Source organism: Pezoporus occidentalis, unplaced genomic scaffold (genome assembly GCF_034315485.1).
Source record: "Pezoporus occidentalis ecotype Australia unplaced genomic scaffold, CSIRO_AGI_Poc_V1 ctg68, whole genome shotgun sequence".
Lineage (NCBI taxonomy): Eukaryota > Metazoa > Chordata > Aves > Psittaciformes > Psittacidae > Pezoporus > Pezoporus occidentalis.
Genome location: NW_026916030.1, coordinates 4368367 through 4390048, shown reverse-complemented (window position 1 = coordinate 4390048; position 21682 = coordinate 4368367). Strand labels below are relative to the sequence as shown.

At 42.9% G+C, this 21682-nt stretch overlaps 1 protein-coding gene across 2 annotated transcripts in view; it reads right to left on the bottom strand.

The window, feature by feature from the left end:
* DDX31 (DEAD-box helicase 31) overlaps nucleotides 1-21682 on the bottom strand; it is a 48865-nt gene that overhangs the window by 26608 nt on the left and 575 nt on the right. For both annotated transcript variants that reach the window (XM_062640959.1, XM_062640960.1), the window contains exons 2-16: nucleotides 20351-20601; nucleotides 20122-20197; nucleotides 19608-19651; nucleotides 19126-19196; nucleotides 18480-18544; nucleotides 17953-17997; nucleotides 16383-16424; nucleotides 14632-14696; nucleotides 13636-13755; nucleotides 13147-13253; nucleotides 12170-12399; nucleotides 11647-11823; nucleotides 9268-9327; nucleotides 3304-3354; nucleotides 1172-1311 (exon numbers count right to left, since the gene is read on the bottom strand). In XM_062640959.1, the coding sequence (XP_062496943.1) occupies nucleotides 1172-1311; nucleotides 3304-3354; nucleotides 9268-9327; nucleotides 11647-11823; nucleotides 12170-12399; nucleotides 13147-13253; nucleotides 13636-13755; nucleotides 14632-14696; nucleotides 16383-16424; nucleotides 17953-17997; nucleotides 18480-18544; nucleotides 19126-19196; nucleotides 19608-19651; nucleotides 20122-20197; nucleotides 20351-20601 (1544 nt within the window). The remainder of the gene's footprint in view (nucleotides 1-1171; nucleotides 1312-3303; nucleotides 3355-9267; nucleotides 9328-11646; nucleotides 11824-12169; nucleotides 12400-13146; nucleotides 13254-13635; nucleotides 13756-14631; nucleotides 14697-16382; nucleotides 16425-17952; nucleotides 17998-18479; nucleotides 18545-19125; nucleotides 19197-19607; nucleotides 19652-20121; nucleotides 20198-20350; nucleotides 20602-21682) is intronic.

Sequence of the window (21682 nt, the reverse complement as noted above, 5' to 3'; positions counted from 1 at the left end):
AAAAAAAAATCCTGTCAGCTTAGCCCTCCATGTCTTGCTGGTGTCTGCTTAATAGATAGTTACCTGGGATGATGGATGGCTCTTTGTTAGACCACTAAATGGCTCACAGCCTAGAATAAGCCTGTATTTACTGCCAACATTTGTTTGTTTCAAGGATGCAAACCCAAATATGACTCCAAGCAGCTCCACCCAACATAAACAAGAAGCAAGAGAGAATTAATTTTTGCATGAGTTTACAGGGCTCCATCAACACTAGTACAGCACTGAAGAGACTATACTCAGCTGATGTTCTGAAACGCTGAGAGACAGCAGAGCGGGGAGCAAGGGGAGTCACATACACCCTGATAACTGCGGAGGAGGCTTGAGACCTGATGGCACTCCTGACTAGCAATGCTGAGCAGACACTTGTGGGTCTTCTCCACAAAAGGACCATTGCACAAGCAAGCTAGGCTAAAATCTCACCATGGGCTGGCCATCCGGTAGCTGCACACTGGGCTGGTCCTTACCCACCCTTCCATGCTCTCCTTACTGCCTACTCCCAAGTCTGAGCTAGAGATGGTAAAAGAGAAGCTTTCTCAGCTAGCTTGTGTCCTGGGTTCCGCAGTAGCAGTCCCCACTTTTGGCCTGCAGAGTCCATCCTCCTTGTTGCCTTTCAGGACCACACTAGGCACTCAGTACTTGCAAAAGGCCCTACTATTCCTGTTACAAGCCACTTGCACAACTCATCTTAGCCAATTACCTGCCAGGTATGACCCAGAGCTCCCTTGCTATTTCCCTGCCGGATCTCTCCTGAAGAGAAATCACAGTCTCTGACAATATGGTGCAATGCAGGCAGATGGCCAGTTAGCATTTGACAGGCTCATTTGACTTGTGATCTCCACATAGCCACAATTTGAACCCAGGGCCAGAGAGATAACAATGGAGTGCAAAGGATCCCCGACTATCGTCTCCTCTCTGCCCCTCAGCACACACACTCACTCACACACAATCTGCCAGGCTGAGGATTTTCACACACTTTCCTTCCTCCTTTTGCTAGCCTGGGGCCGGTCCTGGATCACAAGAATTAATAAATTCTTATTAAAACCTGCACGAGACACAGTCCCGCTGCAAGTGCCATGGAAGGTTAATTAGCAAGGATGAGCTGAAACTTTTGTTCGCGTTTCTGACTCACTTAATCTTGTGAGAAGCCAGCAAGCTGACATATTCTGCCTCCGAAGGCGCCAGGACAAGCAGGCTGTTCCCGTGACAGCCAATGCGAGCCGTCCTCCCGATCCGGTGGATGTATTCCGCAGGTGAAGCCGGAGCATTATACTTCAAAAAGGGAACATGAGAAGGGAAAAGAGGAATTAACAGAACATGGTGTGTTAATTATAAACGAGACAGCCTGCTCATCTGAAACAAAAGGGATCTCAGCAAACCCCACATGCTGCACCTCCCTTGGAATTGGCCTGTTTATAAAGAGCCCGTCAGGCTCATCCCTGTAACCATCACTCAGCCCCCTCATCCCCCATCATGACATGTGAATGTGACACATTGGCCAACTTTCAGATAATAGGACAATTTCCCCGTCTCAGTGTCTCTCTTTGCCTTTTACATTTTATTTCTATACAGGCGCATCAGGAACCTGTTTGCTTCCCTTAAAATAATCTCAGAGAGACCTCAAACCAAACAGCCCCCAGGAGTACCCCTATGGTGCAGGAAGCTGCCTGCTCTGTGTCATCAAATAGAAGATGACAGATTCAAATTTGGACTTGGGCTAAATTGCTTTGTTTTGATTAAAGCAAATCATAGCTGGTTACTGGAGAGAAGAAATCTAAGAGAGATGAGGGAGTAAGTGCTTTCAGCAGCATAAAATGCGGGTAACAACTCTCTTCCCATGTACAACTATCAGGCAGTATGAAGACGTTGCATAAAGTCACCCCTAATATAGTGGTGCCTCTCATTTACTTCACTGGGAATCAAAACTGCCCAGCTATTTGCAAGATCTGATAAAGGGTGACATATTTCCCTCCCTATAACCTCCCCCTATTCTTCCCCCCTCCTCTCTTTCCTGGAAAAATGAACATGCACAGAGATACTGCTCAGAAATGAGCCCTCAGCAGTTTAACTGGAAAAAACCCAACCACCAAAGCCCACTATAGTGTTTATACCTGTGCCCTCTGGCAAAGTTTCTACTGGCTAGAGGTGTGAGTAAGATGCTGTGAGCAATCTAATTGCTCCCTGCAGGTCCTTGCTCTTGGACACAGCTCTCAGGACAGCTGAGATTTCGCCTTCTGGACACACAGAAGTCTCCCAGGGCTTTAGGTAATTTGCACTGCGTTCTAACACTGGCAACTATATCTTTGGTTAAATTATATTAATATACAGATCTGGGAATTACAGACTTCACTTCCTCAGCCTTCTGCAGCTAGCTACCTGCTGCAAAACCTTTCTTTTCTAAAAACACAAAATTAAAATCAAATTTGTTACCTGAAGGGATGAGGTAGAAATTAAAAAGCTTTGTTGAGGCTCTGTGCCCTGTTCTTTTTACCCAGGTGTCACTTGATTCTTGAGAATCTCTGGATCAGTTTTTCCTCAGTTCAACTAACCTCTTCCTAATTATTAATCTTCTATAAAAATGAAATCTACTTCATGCTCTCAAGCTTCCTCTTTGATATGACAGGCTGCTATTTTTAAGGTTCAATCCATCTCCCCTAGTTTCTCTCTTTTCTTCCAAGACAATATTTCTGTCAACAGCAATGCAGCAGTGGGGTTTTTTTGTTGTTTGGTTGTTGTTTTTTTCCCAGCGAAAATCTGTACTATGCAGTTCTACTGAAAGCTGAATGCTTACAGTTCCAACCCAGCACAGCCTCACTTGCAACATTCAGGTCACTGCACAGACACTATTGGGCTACTCAGTGTTTAACATTAGGATCACACTTAAACTCCTAACAGAACCATCTCCCCAGCAAGCTGAGAAACATATAAACACAAAACTGCAATAGGGATGGTCAGTACTTCACAAGATTTGGCTTCCTGTACGGGGAAATGGAGGGCATTTCCTCCCAGCCTGTGGAATATTATTATACAGCTGGTAACACTGGAGTTATTGAAGAGGAAAACAGACTACCAAAACCAAAGGTATGATAACAGTGCTGTATCCTAGCATAAACCCTTAGTCCCTATCCTGCAGTCAGAAACATGTAGACCTGTAGGCATCAGCACAAAGACCAGCAAACTGCAGAAAGGGACAAGAAAGGGATTTCATCTGAGCAACACTGCACTTCATATACAAGTACACGCATACACACACTGCAAGCCTACCTGCACAATCCATGTCACTTGAGGCAGGTCTAGTCCACGTGCTGCAACATCCTTTAAAATTAATAAGGAAAATACTTCAGTTAAAATGCTTTCAAGGTATCAGCAAAGAACGAGCTCTTCTAGGATGGCAATTATGCCAGGAAACAACTAGCTATGCAAGTAGGAATCTTATGTACCTTGTTTGGGGAGAGATGGACCAAAGGTCAGAAATAATGTTGAGGGTTTAAAGCACAAGGAATATTATTAACATGCTAATACAACAGAAATAACCCACTACTGTAGCCCAAAGCCTGGAGGATATTAAACTACTTGTCTGAGAGTGGTGTTGAGTTACAGCAGTCTATTACAGTCCCTTTATATTATATCTGAGAGAATCAACTGTCTTAACGGTAGTGATACCTTTGGTTCTTCAGTTTGTTTCATTGATGAAAACAGATCTGCTCATAAGCACATATTACTCAAACACTGAGAGAGGCAGAAGGAAATCTCTGGAAGGCAAGAGTATGTCTGAGAACACCTTTCTTCACAGAAAGCCTAAGAATTAAAATGTGGCTGCTTACGATGAAGAGGTAAACAGACACACAGCCAACGGTCAAGGATCCTAGGCCTTGAGAGAAATGTCCAAGGATGCCCTGATCTCCACCTACAAATCATTAGTTGTTTCCTAGGTGATGGGCTGAAGTTGAGGAGCAGGTGACTTGCAGACCACTTGGCCCTATGATAAAAGGTCCACAAACAATTTAGCAGAACCTGCAGAAAGCTGGAGTACAGCTCAAGGAGAGGGGACTTCAGCTACCCCTGAGATTTTCACCAGTCTTGTTTCGATTTGGAGAAGCAAAACTCAACCCTGAAGAAACAAGTCTGAAGCTGCTGTCAGGAGTGTTATTTGATATGTCAGCTGGTGAGAAAACCCATCAACTTGGAGAAGGACTTGAATGAGACCATTTAGTTATCCACAGCCATTATAGCTCAAAACCCCATACCCTTCCAAAGAGAAAAGTGAGTGTAAATAGTGTTCAAAGTGGAGAGAGAGTGTAAACATGTTTCAATCTCCCTTCCTGATTTTCTGTTCATTAGTAATGTCCTCACATACTCCTTGGATTTTGCATTCACCACACACAATAGCAGAGCAGGTGTGCAGATTTAACTCTGTTAGGAAATGTTTTGGAACACATGTATCTTTTAGCTGGTTGCAAAATAGAATATATTAAGAACGTAAGCAGGAGCTTAATGTACTAAAAATGTGTCAGCCACCCACTGAAGTGTTTTCATGCAACTCCCACACACGTTAAAAGACTCGGAAGCTGATGTTTTGGCAGCAAAGGCCTTCCCATAAGTACTAGCCAGGTTGTTTTGTGGCTCCAAATACAGTAAAAGAGGAGACACTTTCCACAGCGCCCACTCTGAAATAACACACACTTTCGCTCCAACACGCTCATTAAGCAGCAGCTTGTTCCCAGAGTCAGAATGAACAGATGTACAAAAAGCCATTTAAAGGAGGTTGGAGGAAATAAATCAAGAGAAGTCAGGGAACGTGTACAGCACTTACCAGGATAACAAGATTATAAAGTCTACAGCACAATCAGACAGGAGTGCTGACACCTGATTCCGATCAGGTTGGCCCTCATATATTTCCATGCTGACATGCCTTTGGTCTTTTCCTATACTGTGCTCTTTCTCATACCCAGTAGTCTAGGAAAGGCTGTGTTTGATAAGAGGGCTCTGACCTTGGGGCAGGGTCAGCTCACCCAAAATAAACAGATAGCCAAGCTGCCCCTGTGGTCAGGAGCAGGCGCCTCCAACATGGGGAAGAGAAGGAGACAGCTGGGGCGGGAGCCATCGCTCTCATCCATCAGGATTTTCTCTTCTAAGATACCTTTTCTCAACACCTCTGGCTGGAAAGCTACTGCTGCAGACAGTCTTGTTCTTGTGTGCATTAGCCAAAGCATGCAGAGAAGTTGAATAGTTAACCAAAAGCCTAATAAATAGCCAGGGACAACATTTTAGGAGGAGGCTTTCTCCCATCATCAGCCTTGCATTCACTATTGCTTTCACAATCCCACCAACTCCACTCAGCTGTTACTGACACATATCACCAGCTATTCTCTCGGGGTTTAACTTGGCTTTCTTTCAGAAGTGTCTTGGGATTTACTGGTAATTGGAGTATTTTGCAAACTCTCAAAGATTCCTCAGTATCAGTCCACCTGCGTCTCCTGTAGCTCCTTTTCCTCAAAGACCCTAGCAGACAGCAGCAAGGTAGAATTAGGATAAAAAGTTTTGAGTTGATTTGCTTTCCTCTGCTGGCAGAGCCCATGAGCTTCCTGCTTCTCAGATCTTTAGAAAGTATTTGTGGGTCACCACACCAGGAAAGAATACAACTCAAACAATAGTTATCCAGTTTTGCTAGCGCTACATTTATTCCACACACAGAATCACTAACCTGCTGCCAGTACTCTTCAAGAAGCCTGATATATTTCTAATGTACTACTTTTCCACTGCCCTAGAGAGTATTGCCCTTTGCATGCATGACCTCACACCACTACTCCTTAATAACAAGGAAATCTAGAATACAAACTGCTGATCTAGAATCAGCTAGTCAACACTGGTTGTTTTCAATGGACAACTGAAGGGAGAATTAAGTGACCATCTCACAGGAGAAAGGAGAAATAACCTACCTCAATATAATTTTAAAGAAAACCCAGATATCAACCAAAAATGATGACCTGAACCCTTAACCATATTACTGCCCTGATCCCAACTGCAAGACACAGAATGGCACAGTATCAAGGTACAATCCACCTGAGGACCCCCAGAAATACATTTCTGCTTCTAACAATTCACGTTACCAGTCTAAGCTTGTGATGGTGGGGTACACAGGGGTGGGTGCAAGGGAACAGAGGGCAGAAAGGTCACACCTAAAGCAAGGCACTGAAGATCCAACAGACACAGCCACAGAAGTTTTGCAAGGGCCTTGGTTTGCTCAGTCCATCTCACACAATCTAATTAGGGCAAAGGAAATTGCTAAAGTTGCTTTTGAAAGACACTCAATGGTGAGGTCTTGAAGGCCCTGAGCTTGACAATTGGCTGCCTACATGAGGCCTAGAAGTACAGATGGAAGGCAGCTTGCTCAGGTGCCAGGCTGTCAGTTGGATTAAAATGACTCATTTATTTACCAAAGAACCTCACAAAGTGCTTTAGCTAACAGGCAGAGAGGGCCTAACGGCTCTCCAAGCTGGGGAAGAAGCTCTCTCGCCTTCCCGGCCTGCCAAAAGTCATTACTGCCGAGTGTGGAAAGCCATCAGCAGGGTAGAGACCCCCGTCGGCAGGGTGACAGATTGGGCTGCGTAATCAGAGGAGGAAGGGGAGAGCACAGAAGCTGTCAGAGGCGAAAGCTCTTGGCTGGGGCCGCCAGAAAACTGGCAAGATGAGTTAGCGTGACTGAGTAAACAGCAAACAATCTCCAAATGATCTTTCCTCTCTCCCTGGAAGAGATGAACTTGTTTAAAAGGCACATCCCAAAGGAAGCTGCAAAGAACTTCAGTGAAGGAGAGAGAAATAAATGCGGATGAGACCCTCTGAGATACACGGCCCTTCTTTATTTTCTTGCCTGCCAGCTTATATTGTCTGGCAAAAATATTTTATGGAATATATTAATATACATATGACATACAGCAAATTAATAAAAGGAACAGCAGGTCCCATTGCTTACTAGAGCGGAAAGATGGGTGGAGAACATGGCATAAGGGACAAGGGAAGGACAGCAACATTATTTGTGTTGCTCTTTTGTGAGCCAGGTTGCAAGATTTCATGGGCACAAAACAATGATTTTTGCAGTAAAAAGAACAGAACCCTCTTTCTGCAAAACATTTTTGCTGATATGAAGAAAAGTGTCAGAAAAGGCAATGCCCTCAGAGGCAGGAGGTGGTCACAGTGCCTGGCTGCCCTTTGGACATCTGCGTTGGGGAGGCACCTGTAATGTGGGACTAGTGCAAAGTGTATCTCTATATTAAGGTGTCCATATGGTCCCCATTACTGTGGTAACAGGCCACCTCCTGGTTTCAATGCATTTGTCCTCCCAACATCTCTGTAAGATAGAAAAGTGCTACTATCCCCATTTTACAGATGGGGAGCTGAAGCACAGAGAGATTTTGGACTCAGACACAACTTACTGTGCTTAACGTGCTAACCATGTGCCAGCTGAGCCACAGTAACCATAACTGTCAGGATTTGCATCCCTGCCTTGCAGTAAATGCAAAGTAGCTTAGATGGAAACGAAGGAGGGTTACGATAAATGCATTACTTTACACTACCCTCTTCATGGCAATCTAGGTTAATTCACATTACCTCCCATTTATAACAGGTCAGGAGCAAACACACAACTATTGCTGCTCAGCTGACATGTGGCTACTTGCCTTGTCATCACAAATCCATATTCACTTGCACAGAGTCTGTGGCATGGTAGGAAATCAAACCACATCTCCAGCATCTCAAGATGGGGATCCCACCCACTCTACTTCTTTATCCAACTTATTCTTCCTCCTACCTTGTCAACAGCTGTACATTTCCTGGCAGATTCTTCCTGTCACAGGCTGCATTTCTCTTTTGAACAGTCTCACCCGGGAACTGATATCCCAGTGACTGCAATGATTCCATTTTCTCTTTGCCTAAAATTGAGCATTCACTGTCTTTCCAAACGTGTAAATGAAATTTCAGTTTAACAAGACATTTCCCTGAAATTTCTCAGTTACAGACAGCATGTACATGAAGCATAACAAAGTATTATTTAGAATTTACCAAACACTTTTTATCTTCAAAACACTTAAGCTACACCACCGAGTGATTTAACCTATGCTATCCTCCTCAGTTAAGACACCACGTATTACCTCTGTACACAGGTAAACCAAGCTATAGATACACCTGCGCATTGCAAAGATGCATTTTGACCTTGATCACGTCACTGAAAGGCTGCACACACAAGCAGGACAAAGACCAGTACATAACAATTTTACAGGTGATACAACACATAATTTGGCAACACTAAACCGAACACTCCTGCACACATGGCAGCCCCAGTTTGAACTCGGCATTAAAAAGATGAAATTCAGCCCCCACTCTCTGAAAAAAAAATGGCAACTAGTTTCCTTTAAGAATAATCTGCTGCAAGAAGAGGAGTCATTTCAGAGCTGGAGAGGGTTTCTCAGCTCTAATTACTCCCGATCGCTGTAATTTACAAGTTTGCCGTGGGTAGAAATCGCCAAGATTCACACATTTTCAGATCAACAGCTGCCACTATTAGAGAGCAAATCGTGCAGCCTTCTGCACCACTGCAGCAGGCTAGCTGTGGCACCGACAGGTCAGAAACGAGAAGAGGAAGGTGCCACCACAGCACAAGGGTGCCAGCAAACTTCAGTAGAGGACAAGAATTTCTCCCTCAGCACCCTTGAAGGAAGCTTGAAGGGCAAAGCACGGAGAGCAGCGGAGCATGTGCATTCCTAGTGACACCATTCTCAGGTTGGGCTTCCCTTCCATCCCTGCAGGTTTTTGTTTTTAACCTTGGGGTAGTCATTAAGATGGGAAATATCACATTACATCCAATTTACCTGGCAGTTCTGGGGCATACTACAAACTAGGATTGCATTCTACTGACTGTATGTAGAGGGCAAGTTTCCAGCTCCAAATGATCAGATTTTTCCAGACATAAGACCATGCAAAATACTTAGAGGCCTCTTGTAATAGACATACACTTTATCTGTATGCGGTACCTTACAGCAAAAGATCATGTAAATGTCTGCAAAGAGGGCACTGGTCCTTATTTAACATGTGAGATGCAGAAAAAGGAGATGACTTTCCTCAAGGTTAGACAGCAAGCTGGAATTAGAGCTCAGTGCCAAATCCTCTGCTCTACCATTAGGTATCAGACAGGCCCATTAGTGTGGAGCTGCAAAGGGACTCCAAGTTACTTACAGTGCAAAGCAAGATGCCGGTCTTGGATTTTAGGAACTCCTGGAAGACCTCTGTTCTTTCCTAGAGAATTGATACAGAAAAATGAAAGAGTGCTTATGCACATTACAATCAAACATAAAGCAAATTAGTTAATGTAACAATTTAACAACTATGCCTTGTTCACTAGATCATGTACAGCTTCAGAAGCAATTGACTACACTAATTCCAGTCAGACTGTTTCTGCAAATGGAAAAAAATGTATCTATGGCATACAGGTGTGGTCCTGAGTAGGAAGGCAAAGCATCTGGGGCAAGCCTGAATGCCTTTATTCAAATCAAAGCAGCCAACACCTCCAGGGTTTGCACAGAAGCATGGCCCATATATGTTAGAAAGCAGTAACTGTTTTACATGGAGAGGGGATCCACAAAAGATTAGGCAGCAGCAACAGAAGTACTGGCATACCTTATGGGCAGCACATGCTTTTGTGAATGCAAGAAAAAGCTGGACATCTTGTCTGTCCAGTCACAAGATGGGCAGGATAAACCCACTTGGTTGACACAGTGATATAATCACATCACAAGCGATCAGCTTCATCATGTGCCCAATGAGGCATGCAGACAGTCACTGGACTGTCTGAGTAATTATTAAGTATTGGGGATGCTCAGGTGCACAATTCCTCACGTGAACTGTTGTGGGATAAGTCTTCAAAGTAACAGGGCAGAAGGGAGGAGATCTTGGCTAAAAACCCCTGCCCAAGGGGGCAGGGAGGCAGGACTCCTGGGGCCTGCAGGCACCTGCCACAGAGCTCCCAGGACACCCTCCCATGGCCTTCCCACAGGAAATGACCTCATGCTGGCGAGGGCCACCAGTGGTGCTGCTGACACCGGGATGAAGGTTGTTCCTTACATCACATTACATCACCATATTTACTATCACACAAGACAATTTCTGAGCACTAATAACTCAGTGGCACGTGGTCTTCATTTGCCAGTACCACCTATCCACCTCCACTCCCTCTCCTTAGCTATGAGAAATAACCACACACACACACTCCTTTGATCCGATTCCATTTACTCTTTCCCTTTTCAGAGCTCAGGCTGTCTCTGGCCTCAGAAACACCATACCCATTTCCTTCCTATGCCTTTTGCTTCCTCCTTCTGAAGTATCCTTGTTCCCAAGCTTCAAAAGCCTTCCACCTCAGAGTCCTAGAGATTAAGTGAACGTCCTGTTATGTTGATGATATAGAAGGAACCTTACATATTTGACTCCCAGCTAGGGGTACTGTTCCAGGAAGGAAGAGAAACTTGGGCCTTGCTGACACACTGAATCCTCTGCTGACAAAAATTAAAGAAGAGAGCACGCTGTATCTTGTTGACAATGACAGCAGCCGTGCTCAGCAGTACCATATGGGATCCACAATTTAGCTCCATTAATGCTCTTAATTTGAAGACATCGAGCACTAATTACACACTGGGTACTAAAAAGGCAAAACCCTTCCCCTGGTGCCAGCTACTTAGTGGTGTTCTGTTGGCTTAACAGCTGGTCAGGGTAGAGTTGGGCCAGACCAGGCCTGCTCACTTGCTCAGGCAGGCAGGTTGAGGAAAGGCCAGACTGCAGGGACAGCAAAGCACATGTTTCTGGTCTCCACAGGATGGGAATGAGTGAGAAAAAACAATGGCTCTTCACCTCTTGCTTCATCAGAATTGCTCTATTCATTTGTGATCTCTGCTGTGCAGCTCACAGTAAAGCAGTAAGTCTCTCCATCACAGATCAAGGACAGAATCAGGGCCTGAACTTTCAAGGGAGGTCCCTCAGCTACTGAAATGCTGCAGCACCAGTTCATTTGACACTCTTTTCCTGGCCTTTCAGCTGTCTGTAGCAAGCTTGAATCTCATCACCCAAGTCTATCCAGCCACACCTAGACTTATTTTGGGGCAATTGCTGTTAATTGCTATTATTTCATCCCAGGGAAGAGCAGCGTGTCAAGCACACCAAAATGAAAGCCAAACTGCTCCATCCTCATCTAATGGAGCAACTTACTCAGTAGTTATGTTTCAGAGCTTGGATGAGGTTTTCCTTTGGCATTAAAAGCCTGTCTTGACTGCACAAGAGAGAACCATGGATACATAAATGGTTTAGTGCACCCACTGGGAATACAGAACGGCTGTCTCAGCCTGCTGAAATAACACCTCTTGCCTCTTCAGCTGTGTTTTTCAGATATAGCTACCAAGCTACTTTCCAGAAGTGGGACAATATTCTTATTCTCATTAGCAGATGGAAGAGTGAGGCCCCTAGAGGTGAAATGACTCTCTGTCCTCTCTTCTGCCCTCCTCCACAAAATAATAAATCAAAGGGAATAAGGAATAAAACAGTGTATCCTGACATTCTGAAAATGCTTACTTCCTGTTCCATATTGCCATGCAGTCGTAGAAACTGTAAGCGTGCAGAAGAGAGAGATGAATGTTCAGGTTGTTCTGACTCCAGCCCTCCTGAAAGGACCTTTAAGAGGAGCTCATAGTAGAATTCCACTTGTTCACAGCTGGAGAAAAAGATGATCATCTTGTGGTGTTTTTCAAACTGTGAGAAAACCAAGAAAATTGCACATAACCATTTCTATAGGTCTCTCTCAATTCCGTGATCACTATAAGATTTAGGTGACTTCCACTTCCAGAGATATGATTATCCATGAAAGGATAACAGAGTTTGACACCAAATACTGAGCCCACAAAAGGAGTACGAGTACATGCTGCACAAGTATCTCACTTGGCAGCATGAAAGACACAATAGCACCTCAGCTCTCATGTGGCTGCCTGTACACTGGATGTACTTCAAAGCCCTAGATCTATCCTTGACAGAGTAACAGATAAAGGAGTTGGAAAGGGCAAAGGGCTACTTAGTAATATAAATGCAAACAGAGACTCACCTTGCATTTCTCAAGGATAAAAGCTGCTAACGTGACAAGCCTCAGTTTGCTGGGGACCACCATGACATATTGCTTGAGCTTCTCTGGAACAGCAAAGTTTTCCTGCTCCATGCAGTTTGATGAACCACTGCCTTGTCCATCCATTTGTGATGCTGGTCTGACCTGGGTTTCATCTGCTATGGAAATGCTGATGGGATCATTCAAACTGATATCAGCCAGTCGTGTTACTCCTAAATCATAGAAGATGAAAAACACATGAGGGCCAGTCTGGGGTGCTGCTGGGAAGGGTGATGAAATAGTCACATAAAAAAAAACAACTAACACAATTCCAAGTGAAAAGCAGCAAAGACAAAGGAGCTAATGAGGCTCAGACATTGACAGAACACCCCTGCAAACTTCTGACTTTCCAGGGCTTAGCCAGGCTTAGCTGCTGTGGACTTCACCAAAAGCACCACAAGCTGATACTTCAGCCAGCTGGGCTATTTTACATTATGTAAAGGTCTTGACCAGATAGAGAGTGTTTGGCAGTCCTGCTTTCTAACAGTGTGTGTGGAAAAAAACCCAACACACCTTCACACTATCAGAAGTGCAGGAGCCAGGAGGCCTGGCTCATTTCCTGCCTCAGCAACTGACTTCTTGCATGACACTGAGCAAATCATACTTGGCTGTCCTGTCATCAGCTTTTTGCCTTAATTCTATCTTTGTAAAGCAAAGAAACAAACCAGTGCTTCCCAGGTTCATGGTGAATTTGATCTGGAATTTCAGAGACATGTATGAGGACTACATAAGTATATATACACTGACAAAAATTCCACTAACAAAGGACAAGTGTCATAAGCCCAAAGAAATCAGTAAACACTATTCCAGTTCTGCAAAGTGCATCAGACTGGGCTGTAATATAATCAGACTCAACCAACTGTTTTGTAGTTTCCTGTGCATTATTGAGCTAAAAGAGACACCATCGACCTATACCCTACCTTCCGTGAGGGTGGCTGAGAGCAGGACATTCTGACGCGTCTCCCTCTCGGCATTTAAAGCATTGAGTATCACAGTTACATCCTTCTCAAAGCCCAGGTCCAGGATCCTACAAAACCAGCAGAGGTGATGAAAGATGTTGTTGGAAGGAATGAGGGGAAAGTCTTCATACTACATGAGCCAATTAGGAAGAACGGAAGTACTAGAACTGATCAGATCCTCGGCCCATCTAGTTTCGTGTTCCATCTTCAACTTTTGCCAGGGTCAGAAGACACTGAATCTCTGCAACGAATAATTGTACAATAATCTGTCCAAAGGGGATATTTCTTGATAATCCCAGCCACCTGGTGCTTGGCTGAGGCCACTGAGCATGAATGGTTTAAGATCTCTCATTATTATTTTTTGTTTATATTTAGTGAGTTATGATGCAGAGGGTACCACATCTAAACCCTTGGAAGTTATTTTCCACATCTAAACCCTTGGAAGTTTACCTGTCTGCTTCATCAATAATCAGCCACTGAGTGCGACGGAAATGAATACATTCTGTGGACTTGATGTGATCAACCAGGCGACCAGGAGTTGAAATGAGGATATTTATTCCTTTTCGTAATCTGTTTAGATTAAAAACAAAATAAAACCCACATACACACAAAACAACCCCAAACAAAACACCAAAACAAAACAGAAAACACCCCAAAAAAATAAACAAGAAAAAAGAAAGGAAAAGAAAACATACAGGTTAGCAGTAACTCTGGAATAGGAACCTGGAGTGAGGAACTGGAACCTACAGAGGAAAATGTTATGGCCATAGCATCGAATTAGCAGGGATGGTACCTTCTCACTGATTAAAACTTGAATTTATTGCACAGCTAAATCCTATCCTTGATCATCATCAATACTCAGAGGCATACTGAGGACAAGGTAGAAGAAATACTAATACTACTAAAAAATCCAAACCACCCAAGCTAGGTTTTCTTTTCTAATTGAGTACTGCTCTTACTGTCAAGAGTAAACTTCTTTTACTGTCAAGAGTAAACTTCTTTTTGTGTATGGTTATACGCAGAGAAATTAAAATTCCATTTTGGATTACCAGCTTACACTTCAATTCTGTCAAAGGGAAAAAAGAAAGATTTTTAACACCAGGAAATCTCTTTTCCAGAAAGCAATTTCCCCCATAACAAATACTGTAGACAGCACTCGGTGGTAAGCAAATACAGGTGTTTGTCAGAAGAGGAAAAAAAACCACTGACACAAGAGATCATCTTCTCAGAAGGCTCATCAACATTTTAGAAATAGATCTAACTGTGGGAAGTGAATACTTCCTGCTGACCCAGTCACTGTGTCTGTGTAAGATCCAGGGGGATCACAGCTTGATCCAAACTCACAATCCTCTCTCACAGTAAGAAAAGCACTCTAAAGAAGAGCAACAGATAAAACACTGTTGAGCAGAAGAACTCAAAAAACAATTTAAGAACTTGGCTTCCTACCTGGCTTTTTCCGATTTTCTCTTTTCTCCCCCCATTAGCACTCCAGGCACAATCCAGGCAAATGGCTACAAAAAACAAAACCCAAGACCAATATAGATTCTTCTTAATAAGGGACAGAGCCTAACCCAAAAATGATGTTTCTCAGCAAAAAGAGAAAGGACTGGGGCTGACTGCAGTGTGCGCCTCATTTGATCTAACACAGCCCACATGCTCTCTCTCACCCACAGCTACATATCAATGGCACCTTTAGTTCTAGCCATGTAACTTGCTTCCCACATTGTCTAGGAAGATAGAAATGCAATCATTTTTGCACCACTTCCAATCACATAATAAATTTCTTTTCCTTCTCCCCATGTTGTCTAAATGTTCAAAGACAAGCTACAAGGCTATTTCTTCATCTTGCCTTTAAGCAGTATTTTCCTGTGGCCAAGGGAAATCTCAGGAAAACACAGGACCTATGAAGTTGACATACACACACACACACCTACCCACACACAGTCACCATGTCTGTGGACATTAAATATCAGTCTCATTGATACTGGCATGAGTTTTTGCCACTTACTTTAATGAGGTCCAATCCTTCATTGAATCCAATATTGCCCAATATTTACAGGGGGGATAATCAAAGCACAGTACTGCCACTGCCTCACTCGAGAAGAAGTGCAGGACAGAAGCAGAGCACAGCTTGTAAAGACCACACAGATACATGACTGGTAAATAGGCTTAAGTTTGCACGGGTCACTGCTTGCCAGAAATGCTCCAACAAAATAGTTACTACAAAAAGAGTTTCTTTTTAAGGCTTAAAAAAAGGAAGATGTCTAAGCAAGATCCAGGCAGTTGGCATTAAACTAACTGTGCCAGGAGCAGCCCAACCAATCTTTTTCTCTCTCAGTAATTACACGATCATACTAAACCCTCCAGTCATCCAGCCCTTTCAAGGTCCAGTGAGACCAAACTCTAAATCTTCTGCTTTGGGTCACTACAGCAGTTCACACTGGACTCAATGGTCACTACACGTTATATGTAACAAAGAAAAATCAAAGGGGGTCAGTCCAGACTTCACGCTTTGAAAGACATCGTACCAACTTCTAATTACTATGGAAGAAGACTGAAATTAAACTTTAAACTTTAGCATGACACAACAAAATCATACTTGGTAATTCCAGCACTAAAAAAACACTTGGAAACTGCCTTATTATTTCAAGTTAAAAACAGAAGAGAGACTGGGAATATGGATCAGATAAACGATCTGGATACCTTCTAACCTCATGGTAAGATACGCTGCCTCAATTAAAAGGAAAGCACTATCATTTAATAGCCTTCTAATTTCTCTAGCCATTCAACTGGCAAAGCTGTTCACCAAGTTCTCCCCATCTGAAACCCATCTGTCTAGTATTAGTTTCAGTAAAATGGTGCATGTCATTGTGAGAGTTTTCATTCATAACTCAGACTGAAACAATAATGGGTACTTCTAAAAACAAAACCCTGTGAAAATCAACTACACTTGTTTATGAAAACATGTGCAACAAAGGTGCTATAATTAAGCACTTAATTCTTCATGTAACAGTTTAAAACACACCACAGGGAAATCACGCACTAACAGACAAACAGATTTATCTTTAAGGACCACATATCTTGCCAGATGCTGAATTTCCTTATCCATTCAGTTGAATTCACAAGAACTGAAGTTGCTTTGCAACTCACAGTAAGAGGCTCAAGAACAAGAAGAAAACAGAGCACTGAGTTCTTACCTTAAGTAGCTTCTGCATTGTGTCAAAACTCTGGAGTGCAAGCTATGGAAATCAAGAAAAGAAAGCGAGCTCTGAAAAAGTTCGACTACAAACCCTTTTGGCTCAGAAATCTGTAAACTCTATGTATACCATCAGAATTCTAAAAATGTCCTTAATCTTTCCTTTAGAAGCTCCTTATTATTTTATTCTCTTGCATAATCCTTCTCTTATCATATTTGGACTTGTTCAGAAACCTTGCTGTTGGTTCAGCTCCACAAGCCAGCTCTCAGGACAAGAGAGACTTCTGCTGGCTCTCTGAATGCCCCAGGGAGAAAATAAGCTGAAGCCACACAAGATTTTGCCCCACAGGAAGAGTAAAAGGGAAAATGGCACAACTTCTGGAAGGAAACCACTATGAAAAGGAAAAGCACCTGACCCAGAGAGTGACCACCTCTGTATCTTCCTACCTCTCAGTTTCCCAGTCAGCAGAACAGAGATGATGTACAAAAAGCTTGCACACCTAATGTCCAGTCACTAGGAAGCATTTAGTTTGGGTTTCATGTGCTGTCTGACAGCCATTTCTGCTGTGGCAGCGAAGACTGAGAAAGGCAATAATGCCTCCCTGCCTCATTCACAGACTGAGTACGTGATCAGGGCTTAGTTATGGAAGTAAAACTATTTTAAATATGTAAATTATTTTAAATATATAAAACTTTTTTAAATAAATAAATGCTCTGACTACACATGCTACATATTATATTGGCCAAGCTCTCAAGAAAGGATACTGCTTTCAATAAAAAACTAAAGTAATACCAACTGTAATTACAAATTATCTTCATAAGTACTCTCCAGCATCCTTTAAACAAGCTCAGGAACGGTTTCCCCATGCTTAGTATTCACACAGCATCCTAGAGAGGCAGTAAGTTTGCTGCTGTAAAAATTTAAATAGCTTCAGAGCTTTCTCCTTTCACAGAACTGAGCTGAGATATTGCACTGCAGGCTGCATAAAGTATTGTGCCCCAAACCAGATACCTGCAATCAATCCTCCACATGGAAGTTATTATTATTTGACATACCAAAAAAAAATAAATAAAAGGTTGATACCCTCCACTGAAATTGCCTTTGTGATTGGAAATAATATAAATCAAACAGAAAGAGTTCAGTGGAGAAACCAACTCTGGGAAGCCTCATCTTCAGCATTCACTTATGGATTTGAAAAGGGCTTTAAAAGTGAAACCTTTGTATAAACCTACACATTCACAAAGCTGACTTAATTGGTTTTGCTTGCTCCCCTTGCGTGAGCCAGGCAAGCTTCTCCCTGCCTTGCACTGAGCTAGAATGTTTCTCCAGGACTCAATATTATTTCCGGCTGCGTAAGGAAAACTCAGAGATTCCTTCTTTCTTTGGTATAGCACTGAACAAAAAAGACAATATGCATCCAGAGAGCAAGAGCTCTTTCTGTGAGGGCAAGACCTGTGCAAAAGAATAGACAACGTTTCCTAAGACAGCCGCTGGTGGGCCCACATCTACACACTAAATATCAGCGTTCAAACACTCTGATACAGACAAAATCAGAAGAAAAGCCACATACCTCTCTTGTTGGGACTAATATGAGTGCGTAAGGCCCATCACTGCGCTGCAAACAGAGAATACAAGGTCCACTAAGAAGAACGTAGCACTGAAAAACAGAGTGCTTCCACACCGAACTGCTGTTAGCCAACTAAATGACTTCCGAAGGGGTTTAGTACAAGTTTGCACACAGCAGTTTGGGGTACTCCCCCCTCCCACCTTTTAAAGAAATCAACAGTCTTTCAAATATTGATACTGCACTGCCTTCTCTTCCCTGCTCACAGTCATACCCAACATTTTATTCCATACACATATTGTTTCACTCCTGTATTTCTGAGTTGCATAAATACTCCCATGTTTGATGCACAGCAACAATGTGTAGGTAGAAGTTGCAGAAAGCAGCAATCCAGGATGGGCTGGAAACTTTTCATCCCGCATGGAAAGTCAGGATCTCTTTCCATAAAATGCACAGGAGATGGCAGATCTGCAGCAGCCTTTTCTGGTCAACCAGATGATGCAAACTGGGAGCAATTATTCTGTTTCACCTACCTGTATTTTTGATTCCATTCCTTGCAGAGACTGTACAAGTGGAATTCCATAGGCAAGAGTTTTACCTTTTTAAAAGGGAGAAATTTGGAGGATTTTTCATCAGTAGAACTTGTGTAAACTACAGCAAATTAAAGTACCATTCAGCCTACTATTCTTAAGCTGAGGTCAGAGTCTAGAAGAGTTTTAATTAAGTGTAAAGTTCCCAGAAGATTAACAGGCAGCTCACCAAAGAGTCAAATTAAAAAACAGAGAGGTGGTGGTACCCCACTAAGAGCTACCTAAATAAAAACCCCCACTCACCCAAGCAAATGAGACATCCAGACACAGCTTCCTGCAGAGCAAGCACCTAAGCTTGCGTAGTGAGAGTGTGCACTGTTTAGCGCTGCCGTTTCCTGGCTCTGTGTCTCCAGCATGAGCCTTGGAACAGGCTCCTGTACAATGGATGGCAGCTGCACAGCAACAGCCAGTCCCAGCACTGTGCTGATACAGAAGTTTGCACAGCATCTGCCTGTGTCACAGCAGTCCCATACCAGGCTGCCCAGCCTGTCACTTATATGAACTGTACTGGGAACATGAGGTTTTGGTTCTATATTTGGGATCCAGTTTAATATGCCATATGGGAGGAGACTGACAATTAAATACTGACCTGAACCAGTCTGAGATCTCACTAGAGCATCTTTGCCTTGCAGGAGAACAGGAATTGTTTGCTTCTGAACACTGCATCAAACAAAACGGGTTAGGAAATATGAATGCAACACAGGTCTGTTTCAAGACTGTTTACCCCAAATTCCATGCATTCATCTCTGCTGTGTAGCTACATCAGTAGAGGTAATTTCTAAGGAAAGCCATAGACAGGCATCGGGTATGATCAACTGAAAAAAGATGATTTTATGATTCAAGTGCCAAATTCAAAGGCAGGACTCAAAGGTTCCACCTTCAGCTGTGACAACTCACTTGCTGTGTAACTTACAAGTTATTTCTCATCCCAGATTTTGAAAGCAACAAACCCTATGGTAAGTGGCACAGCATAACAGATACTTCACAAACCAGTGGCATATAACAAAACAATCACAAGTGACTGGCTTTATGGAGCAGTGAAGTGCAAAGTTTTTATATGAATTTGCTTACCTGGTCATGCTACTTATCTTTAGGACGGTTTTTATTGTGGAGATCTAGAGAGATAATAAAGAGCAGTAAACAGGTTTCATTGTCAAACTATTCCTTTTGTTACCTTCTCTAGTACAAGACAGATCAGAAGACTGACGCTGATTCTTTACATTACTGGTCCGAGGGCAACTGGATGTAAAAGTTCCCATGATCTCCAAATACTTCTTGGTTAATCAGAATTATGCCATTGCCGGTACATCATGAAGTATCAGACTTGTCAAAATACTGCACTCCCAGATAGTTTTCTGTGGGTTTTTTGGCATTATAACTGCAGAAACTGAAGGGTGGGACAGTGTCTTTAGGGATGGGTCAAGACACTGGGGAGCATACTGACCTAAGAGAACACAACGAAATCAGGCAAAGTACTGGCAAGCCTGTCCAAATCACCATGAATAAAGGTGCATCTCCTAGCTCCCTAACCTGCTCCCCATCCAAAAAATCATGTTTCAAGACACACAGCCTTGCTGTCACTCACCAGATGTGGATGGAGGTCCAACTGGCTGAAAGAATCTGTAGTGAAAACATTTTCTTGTACCTGCTGCACTGCTTTTCTGTGTTAGGGGGACACAAACAAAAATAAAACAAAGCACATCATGTGGTTAAAAACTATACAACAGTAGTCTGTGTAGTATGCCCAAGTAAGGGCAAGAATTCAAGACACTGAAAAGGGTTTTTCCTACTATTTATAAATATATCTAAAGTACCTGTGAATTTCTGGGATATCAGGGTTGTTTCTAAACAGGCTGGATGTCTTAATGAAAGGTTTGCTTTTCTGGCTTTCATTTCGGTTGTCAGCCAACTGCTTTTTAGGAGTAGATTTCTGTGATGAACTTCCCTTCTGCCTGATGTCAGCCTCTATAGCAGGTTTCTTGAAGGTGTTTACTGATAGCTTATGTTTACGTTTCAAAGGTGGGTTTCCATTTGGTGACTGAAGCTTTCTTTTTAGAGCACCAGACTGCTTTAATGTTAACAAACCAGAGAGAAAGAATTCATTAACAACTGAGAATAAACAACATGGTATCAAGATGAACACAAACATTAGCCCACAGATAGAACCCCTGCCCCATAACTGAAGAAAGTAAGCTTGATTTTTGCAGCTAGGCAGCTCCTGCTCTACCAGATTCACCAGCATGCCTGAGGCTTCTGAACATCACTGAAATGCAAAGACAAATCTTAAGTCATATATAGTGCTCATCTCTACAAAGGATTTTATCTAGCTTCTCCAAAACACACTTGAAAAATCTCTTTCAAAAGCTCTGCAAATCTCCTGATTACATTAAAGCCATCCCTGCAGGCTTCCTTCAATCTGTGGCCAGGAAGGATGGCCTGTGCTTCACTCCAACTTCTGCTTCTGCCAACCCCCAGCACTTCTGAGCACTTGATTTCTTCTTCTGCAGCAATGAGTTTATTTTACTGATCTTCCAATCATATTAAAAACAGCTTTTGCTCTCCCTGTATCCCTCCAGGAACAATAAAGAAAATTAAATTTAACTTCCTTTGGTCCCCAATGCTCTTCAATGTCCCCAAGCCCTTCTTCAATGAACTTTTTTTTCCCCTCCCTGACACTATTGCAGAGCTCCTGAAATATGTGAAATATCAGCACAATCCTGCCCCACTTTTTCCTCTCGTCTCTGCTCCTAGTTGCACACTCTGATTTTCTTCTATGACCTATACTGTTTCACTCGTTTCTTCACATTTTTGGCAACCAACCAAACCCCAACCTCCTTCCTCCAACATTCACCATCACAAAAGTGGTGGTGGTGGTGCCCTACCTCCAAGCGCCTCATACAACCAGGGTAAATCCTGGCAATCACTTAACTCTTACATACTTTTGTACAGTATTTTAAGAACGATTTAAAAATTCGGAGTAACAACCAAAACAACCCAGAATCACTATAACAATAACTTTAAAATGGAAGTACCTACGTAACCCATTCTTGCTCATCTTTCTTCAAACTGATGTAAAGCACCTATTCCTGCCCTTCACAGCATTCCCACAATTAGCAGTTTACTCTAAAACACTTCTCCCCCCCCAG